Source organism: Schistocerca nitens, chromosome 7, assembly GCF_023898315.1.
Source record: "Schistocerca nitens isolate TAMUIC-IGC-003100 chromosome 7, iqSchNite1.1, whole genome shotgun sequence".
Classification (NCBI taxonomy): Eukaryota; Metazoa; Arthropoda; class Insecta; order Orthoptera; family Acrididae; genus Schistocerca; species Schistocerca nitens.
The window spans coordinates 135,388,638-135,415,040 of NC_064620.1; the positions used below are offsets into that span (position 1 = coordinate 135,388,638).

Here is a 26,403-nt window from a genome sequence, read left to right on the forward strand (position 1 = left end):
GTCTGGCTCCAAACTTACCTGCTCTGAACACAACAACTTGGTTTGGCAGTTCAGAGTGCAAAGTATGCACACCTAAAGCACTACAATTTTACAAGCATTCAATCTAAACACAAACAAAATTCCCTGGCATCCGTATTAACCAACCACACTGGTTATCGGTTAGATAGTCTACGCCAGATGACTTGGCAGACATTTGTAAAAGAAAGAAATGAAGGTAGTTAACTGAGGTGATGGAAAAAAAAGAGGCAAGTGAAAGTAAAGAGTAAGTATCATTGAAGTAAAGATGCACTAGAAAATTGCATAAAGGAACTAATTGGAAAATATTTCAAAATCTTGCAGCATACAGAAACAACTAACTTTCACTTTATTTAAATATTACTATTTGCCTAAATAAACACTTGCATAATATTGTACATACATTTTCAATAAAAAAAGTTTTGGTTGCCAGCAGCTTTTCAAATTCGTTCTACCAAATACAGTAATAAATTGTAAAGTCAAAGAGTTAAAATGATTGTTTCGATAGTTTTCTGTAAAGTGATCGGAATAATGGTGTTAACCCATTCTACAGAAATTCTGGAAGTGCTTCTTAGTATTTCAGCAGGTTATATGGTTTAATGTTTTATGGACTATTAAATTATTCATAATTTAAGTGAACACACTGAAAACAGAAAAAATTCTAATAATTCAATGAAAAATAAATAAAATAAATACAAGCTGAAACACTAGCAGGACCATGGAGGAAAAAAAAAAAAATATGAATTTCCATGTACAATGTACCATTATATCTGTATAGGAAGTTACTTTTATTTTTAAAATAAATGCAAAAAGAAATAGTGTGTAAGGATTAAATAATTATGGGTAAATCACCAGAAAATGTTAAGCAAACAACAGTATGTTTTAGCCACTTTTGATGATTAATTAGTAATGCATTTCAGACATTGCCCATCATCAGAATATCTGTCCAGAAACATCACAAAATATGTATGGCACATTAAGCGTACTTAGATTCATAGGCAAATAAGTTAACATACCAGAGAAAAAAAACTTTACTTCAGAGTATCATGCCAAGTGTTATCTATCATAACTTCAGAGCTCTCAACTCGCAGCATTCTGCCGTCACATAATTAGCTGTTATAACATACCACTAATTGACTTGCTTGTAGAAGTGCTGAGTTCATTTGTCATATTTTGACAGATAATTAACAAAAATCAGCTGAAAAACCATAAAAACAGTACATCATGCTAAATGATTTTTTATTCCTTTAGGAATAATCACAATTGAGAGTGCAAAGATCACATTGGAACAAAAGTACAGTATTAATACAGGTGGTATGGGCAAGAGACGGAGGGAAGGGAAGGGACAAGGGGGATGTGGTGAGAGGCTTCCAAATTAATCTCAGCTTATGTAAATGAGAACCAGCAATCTCTGGTATTAATAAACTTAAAATAGGGAATAGAGGCTTACTGTAAGTCTATTAGGTATTGCGTATACACATAATAAGTTGAAGGTGAAATTTCTTTAAAGCGCATGAACAGGTTATTGAATTATTCCAGCACTTAGATAAGAACACACAATATATTCAATATAATGTTATTCAAGTGGGGAGAAGCCATCTGCCTCTGTCAAACAGTAGTAAGTCACATATTTAGATTTTTTTGTTTGTTTTCATATTTTAATTCTTAAGTTAGAAATGGTAGGATGGATAGGGTGTGCGTTGGACACAATAGGAGTTGGCTGCAGTTCATGATTGGCTGAAGGTGCTTTTAACTATGGTCAGCTGTCTTCAGGCTGCTGCATTCAGGTGTAATGGTGGTGGAGAAACTGGTGCATTGCTTGGAACAGCTCAGGTATTATTTGTTTCACGATAGGCTCTGCTGTTGAGGCACCTTCTAGTGTATCTGATGTGGTGGGTCTGCCCTGACCATAGGATGAGTGGCAGTCGGTAATACATTTGCATCACCTGAGGCAAAGGGTCAACATTGAGACAGATCATTGGGACAGGGGGAGTGGACTGCACATGGTAAAGTGAGCATTCATGATCAAGGAAAGATGTAAGCAGAACACGGATTAAAGGGTCAGTGGAAGGAGGGTTGGGGCATGGAGGTGTACAAAATAAGAGCAGAAGAGAGGAATATCTTTGTTTGATTGTGGAACTACACTCCAGAAAATACCCTCTATGTTTTGATGGCTATCAATGTCAACACTAATAGGTAAATTTGGATATCATCTTATAATGATTGATATTGGCAGTCATTAGGTGTAGTATGATGGTCTTTGTGATGTTTGAATTCTTTGCAGTATTAGGCATGTAATATATGTATTGGCTATCTATGCAAATTCCCAGTTGGAAGTAAGTTTGCTATTAATTCAGATAGAACACTACTGTATAAATTGGGATCGTGCCTATGACATGTAGTCCGTAGTCTTGTCATAATGCTGTGACATAATCTCTTCTGGATTTGTATTTATTACGACTCAAAACCACCCCCCTGCCACCACCATTTAGTCACTATTTATTTTACTTATACCCTTGACCATACCTCCTAATCTTCCCACTGCTCTTTCACAATCCCCCCTCCCTTCAAACAAACATTCTGTATATGAAATTAGGTCAATTCTGTTGAAGAAATCATCAGCCAAGTCATGAGGACAAAGACACAGCATGGCTTCCAATGTGTGGTGCAATGGGTAAGTTAGGGTGCAAACAGGCAAGGAATCAGATGAGTCTTTCTGTCACCAAGGAAAATTAAAGAAAGGTTGTGACCTGACAAACATACTCTCAGGCTCAGTGTACCAGGGATTTATAATATTCCTTGAGAGTATGGTACCAGTTATGTGGGACAGCCTCTACAAACTACTGCTAATTGCTGTGTTGATAATCATCTCAAGCATGAAAAAATGAAAATCAGCAGTTTCCGAGAACTGTTTAGAGAGTAAATGCAAGAAAGCCTTTAAGCAGATGAGGATCTGTCCCATATTTCTAGCTGTTGGGTCTCTGTAATTACGGAAGTAGCTGAAATTAGACTGTATGATCACAACAATATACACACTGGCTATGTAATTATCAGTTTATCTATTTGCTATCTTCTAATACAAGAACAGACCACATGTTGCACATGAGGTAGTATATATGAATATAACACAATAGTTTCACACAATTTCAAGTTAATTAGTATAATTAAGCAATGCATGGAAGCACGCACGTCGGAAAGAAAAATTACAGAGAAAAACTTCACATAGTTCACCACCTATTACAAGTGATGGCACTGCAAGCTATGCTGGACAGCTTGCAAAAATGTGACCTATAGATGCAGAGGGTGTTGCTTTAGCATATGCTTTCTCCATGATGTAATTTAGCCAACTGCATTGTGGGATTCTATTCAGATTTAATGTGGAATCTTATGAGAGAACTTTTTATCCACGTGAGTAAGATTATTGTGTAAAAGTGATAGTTTGACATCTTACAGAAGCCTCCTCATTGTCCTTGAGTTTTACACTCTCATGTCAATATATTAACCCCCTAATTTTATTTGTTGTTCATAAGAAGTGTGAATTTAGGATTGTTTGTGAAATTAAATGCCATAATACTTGCATAGTCTGTTTCTCTGCCTGGGATTCAGAATAGAAATTTACATTCTGGCGCAAAATCAGACTTTTATCCGTGATGGGTGGTGCTGATCTCCATGACTGTTCCTTTATTTAACACCCTGTAGTCTAACAGGTTGCTGGCAGGCATCAGACAGAAAACTGGAAACCTCAGCTATTAAATAAATGTAATTACTTCTGAAACAGTGATTTACTGCCATATGGAGTTCTGCTCCACAAACAGCCACTGCCAATGGGTCTGAAGATGACCACATAAGTGGCCGAAACCAATGACCAAAAAATATTCAAATTGTGATCAAGAATGATTTAAAGTAAATTATCCAAAATAAATATAAAGTAAAAGAGTATCTCATTAGCCTCCCCTCCTATAATTAATCATAATGTTTGGACTCAAGGATGCATGTACTGGATAACAGTAATGTTCATATTAAAGAGAGAGTTAACTGTACAGTTATATGAACAGCTGATGGTGCTCTCTAAAAATTATAAAATGGTTTGTATGAACTATTAGAGGAAACAACAGTTGAGTAAAAAAACTATTTCTAACTTTCTGTACTCGTAGTTCCTTCCCCTGGGAAGATGAATACATTTGGGAAGACTGGGAATGAGGGGAGTGTGTCGCTCAGACGACAAGTTGAGAGAAACCCACCTGTATTGAACACTGATGCAATTCATTCTGGAGTACCACTTGAATTTTTGGGATCCCCACAAGGTCAGTTTAAGGAAGAAACCAAGCAGTTCAGAAGTGGGCTTCTAGATTTCTTACTGGTAGGCTCAATCAACATGCAAGTATTATGGAGATGCTTCATGAACTCAAATGAGAAAACCTTGGACAAACATGCTCTTTACATGGAAGACTATTGAGAGAATTTAGAGAAATGTCATACAAGGTACACATCACAACATTCTGTATTGTAGCTAGCAGACTAGGCCCTATGTTTGTAATACAGAATACGGAAAAGAAGTATGAGTGAATGTCTAATACATTAAAACATACAGTATTACTCTGAAATTTGTGATTTATTTCAAATGTTTTGTTACACATTTCAGTGTAAATGATAAACCGTGATTACCAGTGACCTACATCTATAACGGTCTCACAATTTGGAGATGTGAGTATTGTCTAGACCTATTAATCTATTAACTATACAAACTACTGCTAATTGCTGTGTTGATCATCATCTCAAGCATGAAAAAATGAAAATCAGCAGTTTCCGAGAACTGTTTAGTGAGTAAATGCAAGAAAGCCCTTAAGCAGATGAGGATCTGTCCCATATTTCTAGCTGTTGGGTCTCTCTAATTACGGAAGTAGCTGAAATTAGACTGTATGATCACAACAATATACCCACTGGCTATGTAATTATCAGTTTATTTATTTGCTATTTTCTAATACAAGAACAGACCACTTGTTGCACATGAGGCAGTATATATGAATATAACACAATATTTTCACACAATTTCAAATTAATTAGTATAATTAAGCAATGCATGGAAGCATGCATGTCAGAAAGAAAATTAAACTAATTCCTCATTCAGCATTGTTTATCACAATGCTGTATGAACATAACCCGGATACTGAAAAACTAGACAAGGTGTAGGAAGACGCAGTTCGAGCATAACACTGACATATAGTTCCTTGTTTACATAACAACGACCAAAATTGAAGCATAACACATACTTTGCCAGGAGCACAATTTTGGGACACCCACCCTGGAAATCTATTCTATGGACTTCTCTATAATGTTGTCTGATGCCTAGGTTAGTTGAAGGGTGATAATTTCGCTAGTTGTGGAACTCGTAAAGATTGAGTGCGGGATAATTGTTGTGGCGACAAACGGACATATGGCGTTGCCTAATATTTACGTTTGAGTTATATTTGAAGGTACCATATTTATCCCACTTCTCTCAATAAAACCTAAAACAACAAGGTAAAATCGGAAAATATAGTTAATGAATAAGAATTCAAAGAATATTTTGATACATATTATGTACAATATCATACATAAACCGCAGAAAATGCAAGGAATATGTATGTAACTTTCACATATATTTGGTCCGCTTTTCCACATTTGCCACAGCTGCAACCGGGTTAGTCTGTCACCGCATTATCGATTATTCGCATTCGAACCAGGTTTTTACATTTATTCCCATAGGTTAAGCTCCATTGAATAATCTGGTCTTATTTGACGTTGCAAAATGACAGCTGTGGGCAATCTATATGTAATTTTTAAACAACAGGTGAGCGACGTCGCTATGTCAATAGAGCTCATTATAAGTCTTGTCACCAGGCGGCACTGCTACACACGTTGTCTCCCTGATGACGTCATGAGCCTCAACCAATCAGCAGACCCAATTCCCTGGCGTCCCCTAGACGCAAGTATGTTTAGACAGTGGCTACAACTAACACACGTATTTAAAGGCAATCGTGGATGCACTATTTTAATGCAATATTATTTTATTAAATTCTAATTTTTGTACAACTACATCAAATTGAAATTAAGTACTGTCGATATAAAACTTTCATATGTTGTCTACCCGATACGTTGTGAACAACTATCTTTGGCGATCAAAGAGGTTCGAGGTTTCTTTCTTCCGGTCGGGGTGGCAGACGCGTGATTAGAGAGGTAATGTTGTTAAATGTTATATCTGTTATAATCTAATTAATAGTCGAAAACCGGTGTTGTACATAGTGTGAATATACCTTAAAATAGTGTTTAGCTTCATTTGAGAATTTTCCAGGTGAAGTAAATATTTCATATTGCAATTGTGATGCTCTACGTATGGAAACTAAACTTAAATTTCCTTTGTTTATATTGATTTTTTTCTTAAATATTTCGATGTATTATTTGCTCAGTGTTGTTTTTTCTACTCTCAGGATGAAGACAATAGTAACGAATCAAACTGTTAAAATCCCCGACGGGTGCAGCGTGAAGGTTAAGTCACGCCTGGTCACCGTCAAGGGACCCCGCGGCGTGCTGAAGAGGTCATTCAAGCATTTAGCATTGGATATTCGTGTAAGTAGTAACAAATTGTGATAATTACGATTAGAAAACGTATTTACGTTTAGAAACTATGTGGAAGGTGTTTGTTCGACTCTGCCTTGAACATTAATTTCACAGAACTCACCGAACCCCTTAACATGCGCGTCTGAACAGATAGTGTATTCAACGGGAATTTGTTTAGGATAGTGCTCTCGGAATACCTTCTTGGTGAAAGGTAGTTCGGTGCTTACCACGCCAGTTGGTTCACAGAAAAAATTGTGTAATGTTGTCTTTTCAATGGTATGTTTACCTTGTGTAAACCCACATCTTACTGTCATTTTACTGTGAAAATTAGAAGTCCATGACAATTATCACTCATGCATTTATCGCTGGATGACAATCTTTTCACGACTTCTTCATGCATTATGATCTCCAGCTATACACCCCCATGTTGCTTCTGTATGTTATCTCTTGTCTCCAGTCTAGTCTGTCAACAAATTTGCTTTCCTGTCTTCTTTAGTAATTTGCAACAAGCATCTCCATTGCTTACTGAGCAACTTCAAGTTTTGTAATAGCTTCAAAATAAAGTCCATTTCTAATGTCAGTCAAAACACACACAAATTCTAAACTTTTGTCCAGGCAGTGTGGAAATTGTTTGGGAAACTCTACTTTACCACAAGTGTCCCCATTTATACTTTTTTGTTTCTTCTTCTGTAAAGTGATTGATTGCTGTAACTCGAAAACTTGACAGCTGGATCCATAACTAGTAAATTTCTATAATTCTCGTTTTAGTTTGTGGCTAAAGTTTGGACTTGGCTGCTCACACGCAGATGTTGGCAACACCTGTGCATGTATGATAAAGATCAAATGAATAAGCATGTTACTGCTTTTGACGATAATAACTTCACCCATCAACCCCCCCTGGGGGGGGGGGGGGGAGGAATCACATGAAACATTGATTCACATTTTAGCCATTCTACCATCTTAGATTTCACCCACAGTGTTTTGCAAAGTTTCATAGTTTGTTACCTTTAAATTCAATGCTACTCCCAGATTTGCTCTGTTAAGTTATTCCTTTTATTTATGTAAACAACAAGCAAACAGTTCAATATCATAATGCAAATGTGATTCAAAAATATAGCTATACTGTGTCTCGTCACACTCTTTTTATCCTGTTTTAAATATTTTGCTTGTGCTGCTTATAAAGCATTTTCTAATTACATCTACATGATTACTCTGCAATTCACATTTAAGTGCTTGGCAGAGGGTTCACCGAACAACAATCATACTATCTCTCTACCATTCCACTCCCGAACAGCGCGCGGGAGAAACAACACCTAAACCTTTCGCGAGCTCTGATTTCTCTCATTTTATTTTGATGATCATTCCTACGTATGTAGGTTGGGCTCAACAAAATATTTTCGCATTCAGAAGAGAAAGTTGGTGACTGAAATTTCGTAAATAGATCTTGCCGCGACGAAAAATGTCTTTGCTTTAATGACTCCCCCCTATTACATGATAATACAAAATGAGCTGCCCTTTTTTGCACCCCTTCGATGTCCTCCGTCAATCCCACCTGGTAAGGATCCCACACCGCGCAGCAATATTCCAACAGAGGACGAACGAGTGTAGTGTAAGCTGTCTCTTTAGTGGACTTGTTGCATCTTCTAAATGTCCTGCCAATGAAACGCAACCTTTGGCTCGCCTTCCCCTCAATATTATCTATGTGGTCTTTCCAACTGAAGTTGTTCGTAATTTTAACACCCAGGTACTTACTTGAATTGACAGCCTTGAGACTTGTATTATTTATCGAGTAATTGAGTTCCAACGGATTTCTTTTGCAACTCATGTGGATCACCTCACACTTTTCGTTATTTAGTGTCAACTGCCACCTGCCACGCCATACAGCAATCTTTTCTAAATCGTTTTGCAACTGATACTGGTCTTTGGATGACTTTACTAGACGGTAAATTACAGCATTATCTGCGAACAACCTAAGAGAACTGCTCAGATTGTCACCCAGGTCATTTATATAGATCAGGAACAGCAGAGGTCCCAGGATGCTTCCCTGGGAAACACTTGATATTACTTCAGCTTTACTCGATGATTTGCCGTCTATAACTACGAACTGCGACCTTCCTGACAGGAAATCACGAATCCAGTCGCACAACTGAGACATTACCCCATAGGTCCGCAGCTTGATTAGAAGTCGCTTGTGAGGAACGGTGTCAAAGGCTTTCCGGAAGTATAGAAATACAGAATCAACTTGAGATCCCTTGTTGATAGCGGCCGTTACTTCGTGCGAATAAAGAGCTAGCTGCGTTGCACAAGAACGATGTTTTCTGAAACCATGCTGATTACGTATCAATAGATCGTTCCCTTCGAGGTGATTCATAATGTTTGAATACAGTATATGCTCCAAAACCGTACTGCAAACCGACGTCAATGATATAGGTCTGTAGTTCGATGGATTACTCCTTCTACCATTCTTAAACACTGGTGCGACCTGCGTAATTTTCCAATCTGTAGGTACAGGTCTATCGGTGAGTGAGCGGTTGTATATGATTGCTAAGTAGGGAGCTATTGTATCAGCGTAATCTGAAAGGAACCTAATCGGTATACAATCTGGACCTGAAGACTTCCCCGTATCAAGCGATCTGAGTTGCTTCGCAACCCCTAAGGTATCTACTTCTAAGAAATTCATGCTAACAGCTGTTCGTGTTTCAAATTCTGGAATATTCCATTCGTCTTCCCTGGTGAAGGAATTTCGGAAAACTGCGTACAATAACTCCGCTTCAGCGGCACAGTCGTCGGTAACAGTACCATCGACACTGCACAGCAAAGGTATTGACTGCGTCTTGCCGCTTGTGTACTTAACATACGACATTTGGATTAAAGGATTGTACTCACTTGAAAGTAGAAGCATTGAGCTGTTGATACACACAGCTTTAGGAGTTATCCTTTGATGAGCTTGTGCTGCGTCTGTGTTTCACTCTAGCTCATCAAAGGATAACTTCCGGAGGTAGCAAGTTTTCTTTCTTTTGTCTGTCCTTATTGACAACTCACACTTCTGCTTTTTGGTGAATGGTCTTATTTAATCCAATAGTATTTATATTTTACAAACACGTTCCTACATTTATAATGGATTTAGGAATTTCCCACTATCCTAAAATCTAATAGAAGCTGCAGGAATAATATATGGTCTCTTCATATCAGCTATGTAAGATTTGTTGATCGATAAGACATTTCTAATGGGGGTAATTTTTATGCAAAAATGTATCTTGTGCTACAATTCTGATAATTACAGTTTCGTAATATTTTATTTGTGTGAAATCCTCACGACTGACAATTACATAGGGAAAAAAATTTCATGCTATAATAAATAAAACGGTACTGGCAGTTGTCACATGGAATGGTGCAAATCTCATGTGTGGGGTAATTTTCAGACAGCAAACATTTGTGTCGAGTCACTTGCATTTTTATAGTGTCTTTCACTTTTTGCTAGTCAAATTCCGCATTAGGTCATACATCATCTTCTGAAATAATTGGCTTCCTTCCAGCTATGCTGCCACTAGTCTTTTGAAATAAGAAAATTAAAAAGTTCTCCTTTAGTCCAAATTCCCAGGGAACACTTGTGATTGTTACGCTGGAATTTTCATTCACTTCTGTTGTTGCTCTTAGTAGCTGGTTCTCAGACTAACCTTGTTTGATGAGTGTTTTCTGTAGCCTTCTTGTTTGATGAGTGTTTTCTGCAGGTTCGTAACTCTACAGAAAATTTAGTTGCTGTCATTGCAATGGTACCATGGAAATTTAAATTAATTTCTGCAACCAAAAGTGGATAGAGAGGAATGATACATTAGAGTCATCGACTTTGACCCGTGATACAGGAAAGATGCAATGAACATCGTAAACATTATGGCAGCTATAACGTGATGTTATTTTGCGATTTTTTTCAAGCAGGCTAAGGTGCTAATCAGTTCTATCACCACAAGAGTGCCTCCACCCCCACCCTCTACCGTCATGTGTTTCGTCAACTCACAGCCAAACTGTTACCTTTCAATCTAACCTATACCTTGGGCTAAGCTAGAGAGCAGTGTGTCACTACAACCAGTCTTTTAAAGCAGTTTAAAGGTGGTGTTCCAGTGGAAACCTACCGAATTAATTTTGTGTTACTGGTAACAGCAGCACCTAGTGCATTGTCAATAGGGCATGGGACTTCTTCCTAAGTTATAACAACTCAGGAACCAAATAAGGCTGTAAAATCATTATTTTTTATAGTGACAATCTATTTATTACATTATAAATTTTGATTCACACATGGCTTTCCCGAGTTAACTGTGAAGACACTTCAACCTATGCCGTGACTTGCTCAAACAAGATTATGAATAATTTGTTTAATTATACCTTCATTTTACAAATACATTAACGTTACTTATTAAACCACAATGTAGCTGCTACTAATTGTTGTTGTGGTCATCTGTCCGAAGACTGTTTTGATACAGCTGTCCACGCTAACCTATCCTGTGCAAGACTCTTCATCTCTGAATAACTACTGCAACCTATACCCCCCGCCGGTGAAACATTGCACTTGACAGTTCGCTTTTTGTCTAGTTAGGTTGGCTACACTGTAATAGTGAAGTTGCAACAGCAGCCTCTATACACACAGCAGACGATACAGTTTTCTGTCCCGTCTCGTAAATGCAAGCGATTGAGCAATTACAGTGTATATAAAAACTCGTTTTTAGTTGTACTAGAATGACAGGAAGTAAACAACCGTATAATAATGCATGTAAAAGTATAACAATGCGCACCCTTTCGATAACGGAGCAAAGAAATACAAAAAACAAGCATCTGACGACTTGTACTTTAAAATCAATAATGTACGTAGTTTACAAAATAAATAATAACCGAGATTGCAATAAATAACCAATATTAGTAATTTTTCACTCACCAATTTACAGCGATAATGGCGCAATTCCATCCAGCTCGCCATCGTCACTGTTGTCCGACTCATCGCCAAAACCGTCTTCATCGTCGTCATCAACAAGACAAATCATTAATTGTTCATGGCCACTGATAATGCCTTCTATCGTCTGTGCTGCTCGTATAAGCTTCTCGACGTGCTCTACTTTTTTTTCTCCATGAGGCTGCATCCACAGCCACAAGAGCTTCATGCAACAGCTTTTCCACCTCTGTTATTGTAAAGGACTTGTTGTTGTTCCTTACATACATTTTTACATCACTCCATATTAACTCAATAGGGTTGAAATGGCAGTGATATGGTGGCAGCCTTATTACAGTATGACCCTGCTCCTTGGCAATTTCGTCTACTACATATGTAGGCGTCGTAGGCTTATTTTCTTTAACAAGAGAATATAACAGAACCTTTGTCATACTCATATCCGCTGCAATATTTTGAGCCTGTAACCACTGCACCATAACTTCTTTCCGATCATTTGTGGTTGGGGCTTTGTTCTGTATCACCGAATGATATGGAGCATTGTCCATTACAATTGTTGTAGGGACAGGAAATTGTTTTCAAAGGTTCCTGAACCACTCAACAAATCGTGTGTGATCCATATCTTCATGGTAATCACCAGTCTTTTTTTATCTAAAAACTAAAAGTGCGTCAGGGACAAAACCACTGGAGGAGCCTGCATGGACCACAATTAATCTAGCTCCTCTTCCCATCGGCTGATGGCCGCTACTGCTGGGTGTGTTATCCGTCCAACATTTACTGACAGATTCCCCGGCATTAACCCACGTTTCGTCTAGCCAAATTATGGAATGAATGTCTCTGCCCACAATTTTGTGCAAGAAAATGCTACGAGCGGTAACAATATGTGCCCTCTCTAATAGTACTTTGCGTCCGTCTAGCGTTTTGTAACGGAAACCCATATTTTTTAGCACAATTTTTAGTGATGTTTTACCACCCCTGAAGAGTTCACTTTCTTTTAAAGAGATTAATAACTTAGCTACAGTCGGATACTCTTTTCTGCTGTAGTAAGCATAAACATGCCTACGAATTGCATCAGTCTGGAAAGAATCTGAATCTGTGATAGGACTAGACCGCTTTTTCTTCTTTCCCGGGGTTGATAAAAATGTATTATTTGATCCAGACAGCTCGGAATCATTATGGCTCACTTCAGTATCTTCCAAGTTTTGTAGTAATACTCCCTTACTCACTACGGTTCTTGGACTAATACCAAGAGTTTTCGACGTACGTTCCACCACTTTATCGGCAGGAATTGATGGCTGTCCATGAATGCTTACGTAGTTTTTCTCCTGCTCGTAAAACTCACGAGTTCTGCGTATTAACTCCAGTGCCTGGCTGTTTAGCGGCACCCCTCGACGCAAAGGATTGTCACTAGGTGAACGAAGTCTTTTCGGTGGCATCTTCCAAGTATGTACACTCACAACGTAACAAAAGTCACAACGATATAGCACACAGTACAACGAAAACACACGGTAAACAACATACAATTCACGTTGTATACACATTCACTAAACAAAGCCGGCAACGCGGAAACTTTGACGTCACAGCACGTGAGTAACAGCAGTGCTCACTGCGCTGTGATTGGCTGGCGCCCCACGCTGAACGCCTATCGTTCTTCACTTGTTACGCTGCCAACTTCATACGCAAACGTCATGTGCAATGTTTCAGCGGCCCGGGTATACATCATTGTGAATCTGCATACTGTATTTATCTCTTGGTTTCCTTCTACTATTTTTACCCCCCACACTTGCCTCCAGTACTAAATTGGTGATCCCTTAATGCCTCAGAATGTATCCTTCCAACGGATCCCTTCTTATAGTCAGGTTGTGCTGCAAATTTCTCTTCTCCCAATTCTTTTCAACACCACCTCATTAGCCAAGTGATCTACCCATCTAATATTGAGCATGCTTCTGTAGCACATTTCAAAAGCTTCTATTCTCTTCTTGTCTAAACTGTGTATCGTCCATGTTTCACTACCATATATGGCTACACTCCATGCAAATTCTTTCAGAAAGGAGTTCCTGGCACTTAAATCTATACTCGATGTTAACAAATTTTCCTTTCGTCAGAAAAGCTTTTCTTTCCATTGCCAGTGTACATTCTATAGCCTCCCTACTATGACCATCATCAGTTATTTTGCTTCCCAAATAGCAGAACTAATCTACTACTTTCTCTCTCATTTCCTGATCTTATTCCTTCCCCATCACCTGCTTTAATTTGACTACATCCAATTATCCTCGTTTAGTTTTTGTTGATGTTCTTCTTATATCCTCTTTTCAAGACACTGTCTATTCTGTTTAACTGCTCTTCCAAGTCCTTTGCTGTCTGTCAGAATTACAGAGGCATTGGCAAATCTCAAAGTTTTTATTTGTCCTCCCTGGACTTAAATTCCTCCTCCAACTTTTTCTTCCATTTCCTTTACTGCTTGCACAATATACAGATTGAATAACATCGGGGATAGGCTACAAGCCTCTCTCTCTTCTCAACCACTCCTTCCCTTTCTTGCCCCTCAACTCTTGTGACTGCCATTTGGTTTCTGTACAAATTGTAAATAGTCTTTTGCCCCCTGTATTTTACCCCTGCCACCTTCAGAATCTGAAAGAGATTATTCCAGTCAACATTGTCAAAAGCTTTCTCTAAGTCTACAAATGCTTGAAACGTAAGTTTGCCTTTCCTTAATCTAGCTTCTAAGATAAGTCGTAGGGTCAGTATTGCCTCACGTGTTCCAATATTTCTACGGAATCCACACTGATCTTCCCTGAGGCCGGCTTCTACCAGTTTTTCCATTCTTCTGTAAAGGATTCGTGTTAGTATTTTGCAGCTGTGACTTATGAAGCTGATAGTTCAGCAATTTTCACACCTGTCAGCACCTGCTTTCTTTGTAATTGGAATTATTATATTCATTTTGAAGTCTGAGTGTATTTCACCTGACTCATACGTCTTGCTCATCAGATGGAAGAGTTTTGTCATGGCTGGCTCTCCCAAGGCTATCAGTAACTCTTAAACGGAATATTGTCTACGCCTGGGGCCTTGTTTCGAGTTAAGTCTTTCAGCACGTTGTCAAATTCTTCATGCAGTATCATATCTCCCTTCTCATCTTCCTCCGTGTACTCTTCCATTTCCATATTATTGCCCTAAAGAACATCTCCCTTGTGTAGGCCCTCTATATAGCTCCACTTTTCTGCTTTCCCCTCTTTGGTTGGGACTGGTTTTCCATCTACGCTCTTGATATTCGCATAGGTAGTTCTCTGTTCTCCAAAGATCTCTTTAATTCTCCTGTAGGTGGCATCTACCTTACACCCTAGGCTATGCTTCTACATCCTTGCATTTGTCCTCTAGCCATTCCTGCTTAGCTATTTTGCACTTCCTGTCAATCTCAATTTTTAGACATTTGTATCCCCTTTCACCTGGTTCATTTATTGCATTTTATATTTTCTCCTTTCATCAATTAAATTCAATTTGTCTTGTCACCCAAGTATTTCTCCTAGCCCTCATCTTTTTACCTATTTGACCATCTGCTGCCTTCACTATTTCAGCTCTCAGAGCTACCCATTCTTCTACTGCATTCTTATCCCCTATTCTTGTCCATTATTCCCTAATGCTCCCACTTAAACTCTCTACTACTTCTGGTTCTTTCAGTTTATCCAGGCCCTACCTCTTTAAATTCCTGCATTTTTGCAGTTTCTTCCATTGTAATCAGCAGTTCATAACCAATAAATTGTGGTCAGTCTACATCTGCCCCCTGGAAATGTCTTACATTTAAAACCTTGTTCCGAAATCTCTGTCTTACCATTATATAATCAGTCTGAAACATTCCGGTGTCTCCAGGACTCTTCCATATATACAACCTTCTTTCATTGTTCTTAGACCAATTGTAGGTATGATTAAATGAAGCTCTGTGCAGAACTCAATCAGGTGGCTTCATCTTTCATTCCTTTCCCCCAATCCATATTCACCTACTACTTTTCCTTCTCTTCCTTTTCCTACTATCGAATTCCAGTCGCCCATGACTATTAAATTTTTGTCGCCCTTAGCTGTCTGAACAATTTCTTTTATCTCTTCATACATTTCCTCAATCTCTTCACCTGTGGAGCTAGGTGGCATATTAATTTGTACTGCCATGGTGTGTGTGGACTTCATGTCTACTGTGGTTACAATAATGCATTCACTGTGCTGTTCATAGTGGCTTTTCTGCATTCCTATTTTTGTATTTCTAACCCTGTATTCACCTGACCAGAAGTCCTGTTCCTCCTGCCACTAAACTTAACTAATTCCCACTATATCTCAATTTAACCTATCCATTTCCCTTTTAAGTTTTCGAACCTACCTGCCCAGTTAAGGGATCTGACATTCTACACTCTGATCCGTAGAATGCCTCTTCTGTTTCCTCTGATAACGATGTCCTTCTAAGTAGTCCCTGCCCAGAGATCCCAATGGGTGACTGTTTTACCTCTGGAATATTTCACCCAAGAGGATGCAGGCATCATTTAATCATACAGTAGAGCTGCATGCCCATGGGAAAAATTACGGCTGTAGTTTCCCCTTGCTTTCCGTCTGCCCTCTCAACAGATACACCTCTGTTGCGGTTGCATATACGGTTCAGCTATCTGTATCGCTGAGGCACATAAGCCTTCCCACCAATGGAAAGGTCCATGGTTCATGAGGAGTCTGAAGTTATGTACTGCAGTTTCCTTTCAAATTCCGTTGTCTCAAGCAGTACTGACAGATTACTGTTGTAACATGTTCTTTTCCAGTGTAATACAAGGCTTTTCATGGCTCTTTATTGGCTAATCTGTATGTTCTTCCGATGTCAGTTGCAGAATTTAATTTACTAAGGATGATGTTTTTTTAATACTTGATACTTCCAGCAAGGAGTCCTGGGGACTGCTATGACTAAAATCTTTTTGACAAGCTCCTTCTTGTATGCTGCATGTGCTCATAATTTTTTACATATAAGTGACTGCTGGCGTAATCCTTACTCTGCTTAAACAGTTGAAAGGAAGTTAATATCTGATCATGTTATCCTTCCATGGTTAATACAAATGTCAAGGAAGCCACTTTGACTTATATTTTATGGGCAATTATTAATCTACTTGTTTCATTTGCAAGAATGTCTTATGGTAACAAAGTGTCACAAATGTGCCAGTATCATGATTTAAAATGCTTAAGCCTCCAATTGATTTTTTAACTGCACATGTTGGAATACAGAAAGTTTATTCTTCCACTTTGTTGACCATGATTGGTACTCGTCGTATTCCCAAATGTGCCTTTCAACATTCTTTTGGGAAATTTGGAATTTTAAATCTTGACACTGCAACTTTTCTGCCACGTGAGCTGCTGTAAATTAAATATGACATAACATGGAAAATGCATACTATACATTACATTACTTATGTTAATGGTTTATGTCATAGCTTAGTACAAATATAAAATCATAAAGTGTGCTTATTTAGTGCTCAATTTCATTTAACAGTTGTTTTATGAACCAGCTTGCAACAAACTGCAGTTGGCAACAGGAATGCAGTAAATTAAAATTTGTTTCCATGTGTTCACTAAGGAATACTATCATGAAATTTGGTGCACACATTAACAAATAGTGTATGACTAACTTACATTTTTTAAACAAGAAAGGCAGATTTGGAAATTTTCAAAATTAAAAGTGTTTTGGTTTGGGAAAATTTAGCATTTTAATGAATTTTGTCAAGCAGCACATATTTTAAAGCCTATAATAAACTGACTAAAATTATATTAATTTCAGGCATATATGTCAGACTTTTGAGAAGTCCATTTTAAGGTTTTGAAATGTGGCAAAAATCACATAGTTTTGTAAACTAAAATAATAACTTATAAATAAAATGCCCAGAACTCTTTAATTTTGGATTTTATCTTATTTTGATGGGTTGACTAAAATGACAAAAAATATTACAAAGTTCTAAACTGTCAATGTTAAGGCTTACAATGTAGGAAAAGATAGATTGCTACTTGCCATTCTTTTATTGCTTGATTTCATGTGGAACGACTCGCAGCATTTCAGGGTAGGCAGAAGCAAATTTTAGAAGTGAGGTAGGATAGTAAAAAATTTATATATTTTTTAAATTATGAAAAGAAAACAAATGCAAAGTAATTATTTATTTGTGTAATGATATATAGAAAACTAGTTTATATTTTTACACAAGGTTACATCATGTGATGAATTTCGTTGCAGTTTCTCATGAGTGCAAGTAAATGTGATATTCTGTGCAGAAGACTGTTACTCTTACACTTTTTCAGTCTGTAGTACTCTACAGCAGTGTGTCTGTGGTGTTCTACAACAGTGAGATCGGTAACTAACAACTTATGGTACGTGAATTTCTCATGGATTCCTGTTTGGTTGGCTTGGGGTGGGTCATTGGGAATTATTTGTTGGAGGACAAAATGCATTTACATCATCTTCACCGTACGCTTATATCTGCATGCTGCAGTCATTCTGATACCTCGCTCTTGCACCTTTGTACTCCATTGTTTGTGTTCATTACTTCGAACAGTGCAGTCCTACCTGAATTAAGTCCATACAGCAATATCCATCTGTGTGCAACTATGCAGATCACACTTAAGTGCTTGACAGAGTAAAGGAAAACATAAAGTAAAGTGTGGACTATTCCCTTCCTAGTTATTGCAGGTTGTCTTTGTGCTGCAGTGATGTGGTAAAACAAGTCAGCATCTTAAACCTGAAATAGGTTAGTGCTACTCACCACATAGGTGGCGTTGAGTGACAGATAAGAACATTGTAAGAAGACTGCTTAATATTATAAGCTATTCCAGTCCTTCAAATGTAGGAAGAAAACACACACACTGCACACCCATGTGTGGTCATTGACATCATTGGATGCTAAGTCCATTGCGCCCAGATGACTGGGTGTGTGTGTGTGTGTGTGTGTGTGTGTTGGTATCTTCTTTGATAAACATTTCCATTGTCTCATAGGCATTTTTTGCCTCCTATTGATGATCAAGGACTTCATGTTTGTTGCCATACTGTTTAGCATCAGAAATCAGTTCATTTCCTGGTATGAACTGGTCACTTGCACCCTGAGTCATCTTCCTCGCTTCATTGTCAGGCTGAAGGCAAACTGTCGTTTGAATTCTGTCACATGAATATGGTTCCAGTTGTCCTACAACCTTGTTCAGCCTTGACAGTGAAATAGCTCGGTGGAAGTAAACTTGCAGCGTTGTCTGTAGAAAGTCATAACTTTCCAGTAGGGTGTCACATTTTCCCTTGTCCATAAAGTAATTTAATGGCAGTCCTTCTGTTGAGATACGAATGAAGATCTTCGGACAGCCTGGATTTTACTGCCTCACCATAAACTGTCTGCAATGGAACAGCGTGTTTTTTTATATTTTATTTGTTTATTTACTCTTCCTTGGACCATTCAGGACAACACAGTGTCAGAATCTGAAGAGGGTGTATTCTTCATGGTACTGAAATGAAACTTTGGCTTTTTCTAAACAGCTGCCAACACAGACTTGGTTCAGAATTTTGCCCGAAGCTTCATAATACTTATTCCACAATTCTATGTATATGTAAAATGCCATGCAAAGGGTCCTTTGTGGTGTATACAGTTCTGAAGTCAGATTGTTAATTTTTTATTTTTTTATGCAATGTCTTGAACAATATGAAGGTGAATTTGGTAAGTCTGTAGTTCCATTTCATGTGAATTGGAACACTTGCAACATTGTTCCAGATTTGGAGATTCTTCATTCTTTGCAGGACACCTGTTAACACTACAGCAAATGAGTTGTGTTGCTTTTTTGTTGATTTATCTTTTACTTTCTTATAACCTAATAGCTTTATACACCTTATCTGGAATTACTTGCAGCGTGTCATTTTCATCTTTTGTCAACCTGTACAGACATTCAAAGAAATCTTAGACTCCTTGTATTGTGGTCTGTGCTGGGTAATGACCCATCTCATCTACTGAAATGTGGTGTCTAGCCAAAAAGTTTTTCTTCTTGGTCATATTTTTTCCCGTATTTTCATTGTGCCATGCGTTATCACTCTGTTGAAGGCCTATCCTAATAGTTCAGTTCAAGCCGTTCCACAGTGTTCTCATGTTTCACCCTGTTGTTGTTGCCTATTCTTTTGTATTTTCTTCATTCCAGGTGCATCTTTTCTTCAATCATTTGTCCCAGCCACACGTTTTCTTCTTTTTGTGTGATTAACTTCTTAATTTTCAAAGATACTGGACTTCATGCTTAATCAAACCTTTCTGTGAAGAGTACTCACAGCTAAATGTAAATCAATTTAGACAAATTGAACAAAACACCATGTTCCCCTCAAAAAATCACTGATACAAAAGATTTTAAAAATACTATATTTTTATTATGAGAATATTTTATAGGGTGGTTTTGACACAACAGCGTTAAACCCTTTAGAGTACATATTTATGCCTGCTGTGCCATTGCCAAGCGGTGTATGTACCTTAAGTTTCTGCTAAATGTGGTTAGTCACAACAAATCAACTGTGTTTTGGTAAATTCAATGCACAAGTCATTATTTTTTTCACAGATGGTGAACCCGAAACTACTCAAAGTAGAAAAATGGTTTGGCACGAAGAAAGAGCTTGCTGCTGTGCGTACTGTGTGCTCGCACATTGAAAACATGTTAAAAGGCGTTACAAAGGTAAGAAATACCTCTTAATTCATTTTCAATTTGGTGACATGTTAACTGTGATTAGTTTTAAGCTTGTGTTTTGCTTATTCTCACATTTGTTTTTCAGGGTTTCCTCTACAAAATGAGGGCAGTATATGCTCACTTCCCTATTAACTGTGTAACAACTGAGAACAACACAGTTATTGAAGTTCGTAACTTTTTGGGAGAGAAATACATTCGTAGGGTGAAAATGGCCCCAGGTGTTACTGTGACAAACTCGTCAAAGCAAAAAGATGAATTGATAGTTGAAGGAAACAGCATTGAAGATGTTTCCCGATCAGGTAATTATTGCTGTGGCATTTTTTCATTGTAGGTAGGGTAAGTCTTCCATTTCACAGTGTGTAGAATATGTAACCTATTTTCTCGTGTTGGTTTTCATATTTGGTTCTGCCTTTCTACTTCTGAGAGATTGTTCTTTCATGCTTTTTAATATTGTTTGATATAGATAGATTGAAATAATTTAATGACTACCATTTGATAGTGGCAGGAATGGCATTGCCAGCTGCAGTTGTTAAGTACCGGTCCTAAGGTCCGAGGTGTGATCTCTGGTCAGTTCTAGGATTGTCATTTATGACTCCTTTCACTTGGAGCAACAATTGCAAGATTTATACACTCGGGGGAAAACCTGGGAGAAGACCAGGAGAAACCTGGGAATTTTTCATTGTTTTACTTTTGGTTAAATTTTTGTAATTTTGATTGAAATCATTTATACTCTAACAAAGAATTTCATTTTAGCCCATTACTGCATAATAATATTGCAGCAGTAAAGCATGAACGATAGAAAAACGCCAAAATAAAACAAAGTGCAAAGAAAATGTGCCATTTACAACCACCACAAACACAGTATACACACAAGTGTCTTCCTGACAGCAAAATTTATCAAAGGCTTTAGGATGAAAACTGTGCAACACTTCATAACAACAAACAGCTTTTGATGAGTGTGAAATCACAATTGTTGAGACTGAGTTTCATTTGGTTAGTTGCCAGCAGGCTCACGCACACGAGTAGAGCTGAAGTCTTGTATGCGCAGTGCCTTCTCCCACTTCTGGCTACCTGTAGTGTGGATGGAACTGTTTGCAGGATTTCAAGAGCACATATTCATCTTATGGCACATAATCCATAATGCAATAATAATGAACCAAACATGAGATAATAGAGTTGTTGTTGTTGTTGTCGTCTTCAGTCCTGAGACTGGTTTGATGCAGCTCTCCATGCTACTCTATCCTGTGCAAGCTTCTTCATCTCCCAGTACCTACTGCAACCTACATCCTTCTGAGTCTGCTTAGTGTATGCATCTCCTGGTCTCCCCCTACGATTTTTACCCTCCACGCTGCCCTCCAATACTAAATTGGTGATCCCTTGATGCCTCAGAACATGTCCTACCAACCGATCCCTTCTTCTAGTCAAGTTGTGCCACAAACTCCTCTTCTCCCCAATCCTATTCAGTACCTCCTAATTAGTTATGTGATCTACCCATCTAATCTTCAGCATTATTCTGTAGCACCACATTTCGAAAGCTTCTATTCTCTTCTTGTCCAAACTATTTATCGTCCATGTTTCACTTCCATACATGGCTACACTCCATACAAATACTTTCAGAAAAGACTTCCTGACACTTAAATATACTCGATGTTAAGAAATTTCTCTTCTTCAGAAACGCTTTCCTTGCCATTGCCAGTCTACATTTTATATCCTCTTTACTTCGACCATCATCAGTTATTTTGCTCCCCAAATAGCAAAACTTCTTTACTACTTTAAGTGTCTCATTTCCTAATCTAATACCCTCAACATCACCCGACTTAATTCGACTACATTCCATTATCCTCGTTTTGCTTTTGTTGATGTTCATCTTATATCCTCCCTTCAAGACACCATCCATTCCGTTCAACTGCTCTTCCAAGTCCTTTGCTGTTCTCTGACAGAATTACAATATCATCGGCGAACCTCAAAGTTTTTATTTCTTCTCCATGGATTTTAATACCTACTCGGAATTTTTCTTTTGTTTCCTTTACTGCTTGCTCAATATACAGATTGAATAACATCGGGGAGAGACTACAACCCTGTCTTACTCCCTTCCCAACCACTGCTTCCCTTTCATGTCCCTCGACTCTTATAACTGCCATCTGGTTTCTGTACAAATTGTAAATAGCCTTTCGCTCCCTGTATTTTACCCCTGCCACCTTTAGAATTTGAAAGAGAGTATTCCAGTCAACATTGTCAAAAGCTTTCTCTAAGTCTACAAATGCTAGAAACGTAGGTTTGCCTTTCCTTAATCTTTCTTCTAAGATAAGTCGTAAGGTCAGTATTGCCTCACGTGTTCCAGTATTTCTACGGAATCCAAACTGATCTTCCCCAAGGTCGGCTTCTACTAGTTTTTCCATTCGTCTGTAAAGAATTCGTCTTAGTATTTTGCAGCTGTGGCTTATTAAACTGATTGTTCGGTAATTCTCACATCTGTCAACACCTGCTTTCTTTGGGATTGGAATTATTATATTCTTCTTGAAGTCTGAGGATATTTCGCCTGTTTCATACATCTTGCTCACCAGATGGTAGAGTTTTGTCAGGACTGGCTCTCCCAAGGCTGTCAGTAGTTCCAATGGGATGTTGTCTACTCCGGGGGCCTTGTTTCGACTCAGGTCTTTCAGTGCTCTGTCAAACTCTTCACGCAGTATCGTATCTCCCATTTCATCTCCTCGTATCTCATTTCATTTCCTCTTCCATTTCCATAATATTGTCCTCAAGTACATCGCCCTTGTATAGACCCTCTATATACTCCTTCCACCTTTCTGCTTTCCCTTCTTTGCTTAGAACTGGGTTTCCATCTGAGCCCTTGATGTTCATACAAGTGGTTCTCTTATCTCCAAAGGTCTCTTTAATTTTCCTGTAGGCAGTATCTATCTTACCCCTAGTGAGATAAGCCTCTACATCCTTACATTTGTCCTCTAGCCATCCCTGCTTAGCCATTTTGCACTTCCTGTCGATCTCATTTTTGAGATGTTTATATTCCTTTTTGCCTGCTTCATTTACTGCAGTTTTATATTTTCTCCTTTCATCAATTAAATTCAATATTTCTTCTGTTACCCAAGGATTTCTACTAGCCCTCGTCTTTTTACCTATTTGATCCTCTGCTGCCTTCACTACTTCATCCCTCAAAGCTACCCATTCTTCTTCTACTGTATTTCTTTCCCCCATTCCCGTCAATTGTTCCCTTATGCTCTCCCTGAAACTCTGTACAGCCTCTGGTTCTTTCAGTTTATCCAGGTACCATCTCCTTAAATTCCCACCTTTTAATAGAGTATTGGTACTTAAAGCTTAGTACCAGGTGGGGCCCTACTTCAGTGTGAATCTGGACATATGAATGTGCACTTTAATAAGCCTAATTGTGCTTTTTTGTATGGCTTACAAAATTCCAGTGGTTTTGGAGTATTCTGTGAAATCCTTTTTCTTTCATCACGTAATGTAAGATTAATGCTACGTATGTACGAACATATGGGCTTCCTACATCATTGTAGCTGCATACATGCAGTAACGCCTGTTCTCTGGTACCCTCTGGCAATTGCTAAAACGAACCTGTTTCTAACAGGTTGCAGGAAAATATTGTGAATGGTGGTTTGAAAAGCGTTACTTCCAAAGTGAGTTTCCTTTAAGCAAGATGAATTATGTTACGCGAGTGAATGTGCAATTAATTTCTGAAATTACAGAGCATTTGACTCTCATTTAAAACTTTGAGGACCAGTTACTTCGAAGAATTTCGAGCCCACAAGACCAGACACACGTCATTATTTAAAATTTTACTGGCATATTTGTGTGGCATATCTTAAAGTGCAACACACATAAAAAGACAAATGTTATATGTGAAAGCTTAGCTTTTCTTGAAGTTACACTATGTATATTAATTTAAACCAGAAACTATTTTCCTACTTGTGTTCTCACATTACTTAACAGTGATGTTGCTATTGGCTGACTACATCACGTGTCTTATGCTCTGAATTATGTGCTGTCTTCAGTTGACCAGATCTCGTGACATGAGTTATGAGTGACTTATAAATGCACACCGTAATCTCGAATTCAGTGCTTTGGAAAGTAACATGCTACGTTTGGTGGAATTGGAATTTCTACTTTTGTAATACAAAAACATGCAGCGTATACGCCAGTGTGTAAAACATTGACCATCCAAATGATTGATAAGTTTTACAGTTCTGAGGGAAGTATACTGTCATCTAATGTGGAAAAAGTGTGTTTTTAATCGGTAAATCTGGGGAAAATGCAGGAACTTTTTTTCCTTTTTACATGTACACCCTGTTGTTTTGAAAATATATCATTATTAAAGAACTAATGAAATATTTTTAAAGCTAAATGTTCTCAGTTACAAATTTAAAAATAAAAACACTTGAATTGTTTTTGGGAATTCAACCCCTAAGGGGGTGAAATAGGGATGAGATTTTTTATGAAAATATTTTATTATGAAAGCATTTTTGAAGCTAAATCTATGAAAATTTGTATTTGACTTCTCTGTTAGAAATAAAACATACGCATCACTGTTTTGGTCAGACGAATTCACTGACTCATCGCCCAGTCCAAACGACTAAGGATGGATAGAAATTTGATGTTTGGAGAGAGTGTGGGTCTTATACTGTAAGCATTGTCCAAAACTCCACTCCTAAGGTAGTGAAATAGAGAATGAAAGGCCTTCTGAAAGTATGTCGGAATTAGGGAATTTTGAAGCTAGAACTATGAAAACTGCTATTTGGTTTCTGTCAGGAAATAAAAATACGTGTTTCAGCATTTTGGGGAATCCAGTCACTAACGGGGTAATATACCTGCTGGAAGTTTTTTGAAAATAGATAATTACTAAAGAACTACTGAAGGATTTTATTGCTGCATCTATGACAATTGGTATTTGACTTATCGGTTAGAATTTTTTAGAAACTACATGTTTCAGTGTTTCTTGAAATTCAGCACCTACAGGAGTGCAGTAGACGATGCAAATTTTTAAGAAAATATTTCGTTTCATTAAAAATAAATGTATGAAAATTGGAATTTCTCTTCTTGGTTAGACATAAAGAAATATTTGTTTCTATGGAAATATCTCCACAAAAATTCAAAAGGCATGATTAACGAAAACTGTGGACTGCAGCTACCAGAATCTCTTTTTGGTCAGAAGTACATTTGGAAAAGGGCATGCTTACATGTCCTTAATTAGTGTGAAAAGTTTAGAAAGTGTTGACATATTGTAAGTCTGCCTGTGTCTGTATATGTGCGGAAGGATTTGTGTGGGTGCGAGTGTATACCTGTCCTTTTTTCCCCCCTAAGGTAAGTCTTTCCGCTCCCGGGATTGGAATGATTCCTTACCCTCTCCCTTAAAACCCATATCCTTTCGTCTTTCCCTCTCCTTCCCTCTTTCCTGATGAAGCAACCATGGGTTGCAAAAGCTTGAATATTTGTGTGTGTGTGTGTTTTTTTTTTTTTTTATTTTATTGTGTCTATCAACCTACCAGTGCTTTCTCGTTTGGTAAGTTAAAGTATCTTTGTTTTTTATATATAAAGAAAAATAATAGTTATACTTACTATTTATGTCTAACCTGTTGCTTGTGTTAGTGATTTTCGAAGCACACTTTCCACCTGTTCTCAAAAGCATTTTTTTTTTTTTTTTTTATTCTGTTTCAGCTGCCCTTATCCAGCAGTCGACGACAGTGAAGAATAAGGACATCCGAAAATTTTTGGATGGTCTTTATGTTTCAGAAAAAACAACAGTTGTGCAAGAAGATTAAAATAATTTGTATAAAAGACTATTATTAAAATACAATTTAAACTGAGTTTTCCTTGGTGTTTTGCTTATTCCTTTAACTGGTGATGGCACTGAAGATACTGATGGTTCATTATCTGATAGTATAATGATTTGATAATGGAATGTAGGACAAAACTGTAAGTTGGTGGAAATGCCACTGAAGTATTGAGTTCATGCTGAAGTTCATCTCTGTAGATCCACCTGCCCTTTGGCTGTCTGTTTATATTTTCCTATGTAAATATTCATTTTGTGGCTATGTGATTTGGTTTTCTAATATTTAATGGATGCTATCCTTATGGAGGCTCTGAATAAAAAATTTTATGCAGGGCAGTGCATTTACTCTTAA

The 26,403-nt window shown here is 37.8% G+C and overlaps 1 protein-coding gene across 1 annotated transcript; it reads left to right on the forward strand.

The window, feature by feature from the left end:
- The first annotated feature begins 6,081 nt into the window (after positions 1 to 6,081).
- On the forward strand, positions 6,082 to 26,085 carry LOC126195197 (60S ribosomal protein L9). The gene is made up of 5 exons (XM_049933713.1): positions 6,082 to 6,231; positions 6,483 to 6,621; positions 20,126 to 20,239; positions 20,337 to 20,550; positions 25,937 to 26,085. The coding sequence occupies exons 2-5, from the start codon at positions 6,484 to 6,486 to the stop codon at positions 26,038 to 26,040; spliced, it is 570 nt and encodes a 189-aa protein (XP_049789670.1). The 5' UTR covers positions 6,082 to 6,231; position 6,483; the 3' UTR covers positions 26,041 to 26,085.
- The last annotated feature ends 318 nt before the right edge of the window (positions 26,086 to 26,403 follow it).

Bases quoted from the DNA above. Each gene is read 5' to 3' on its own strand.
- LOC126195197 (XM_049933713.1), top strand. From the start codon at position 6,484: ATGAAGACAATAGTAACGAATCAAACTGTTAAAATCCCCGACGGGTGC. The intron at 6,622-20,125 runs GTAAGTAGTAAC...TTTTTTTCACAG, and splicing joins ATTTAGCATTGGATATTCGT to ATGGTGAACCCGAAACTACT. The intron at 20,551-25,936 runs GTAATTATTGCT...ATTCTGTTTCAG, and splicing joins TGAAGATGTTTCCCGATCAG to CTGCCCTTATCCAGCAGTCG.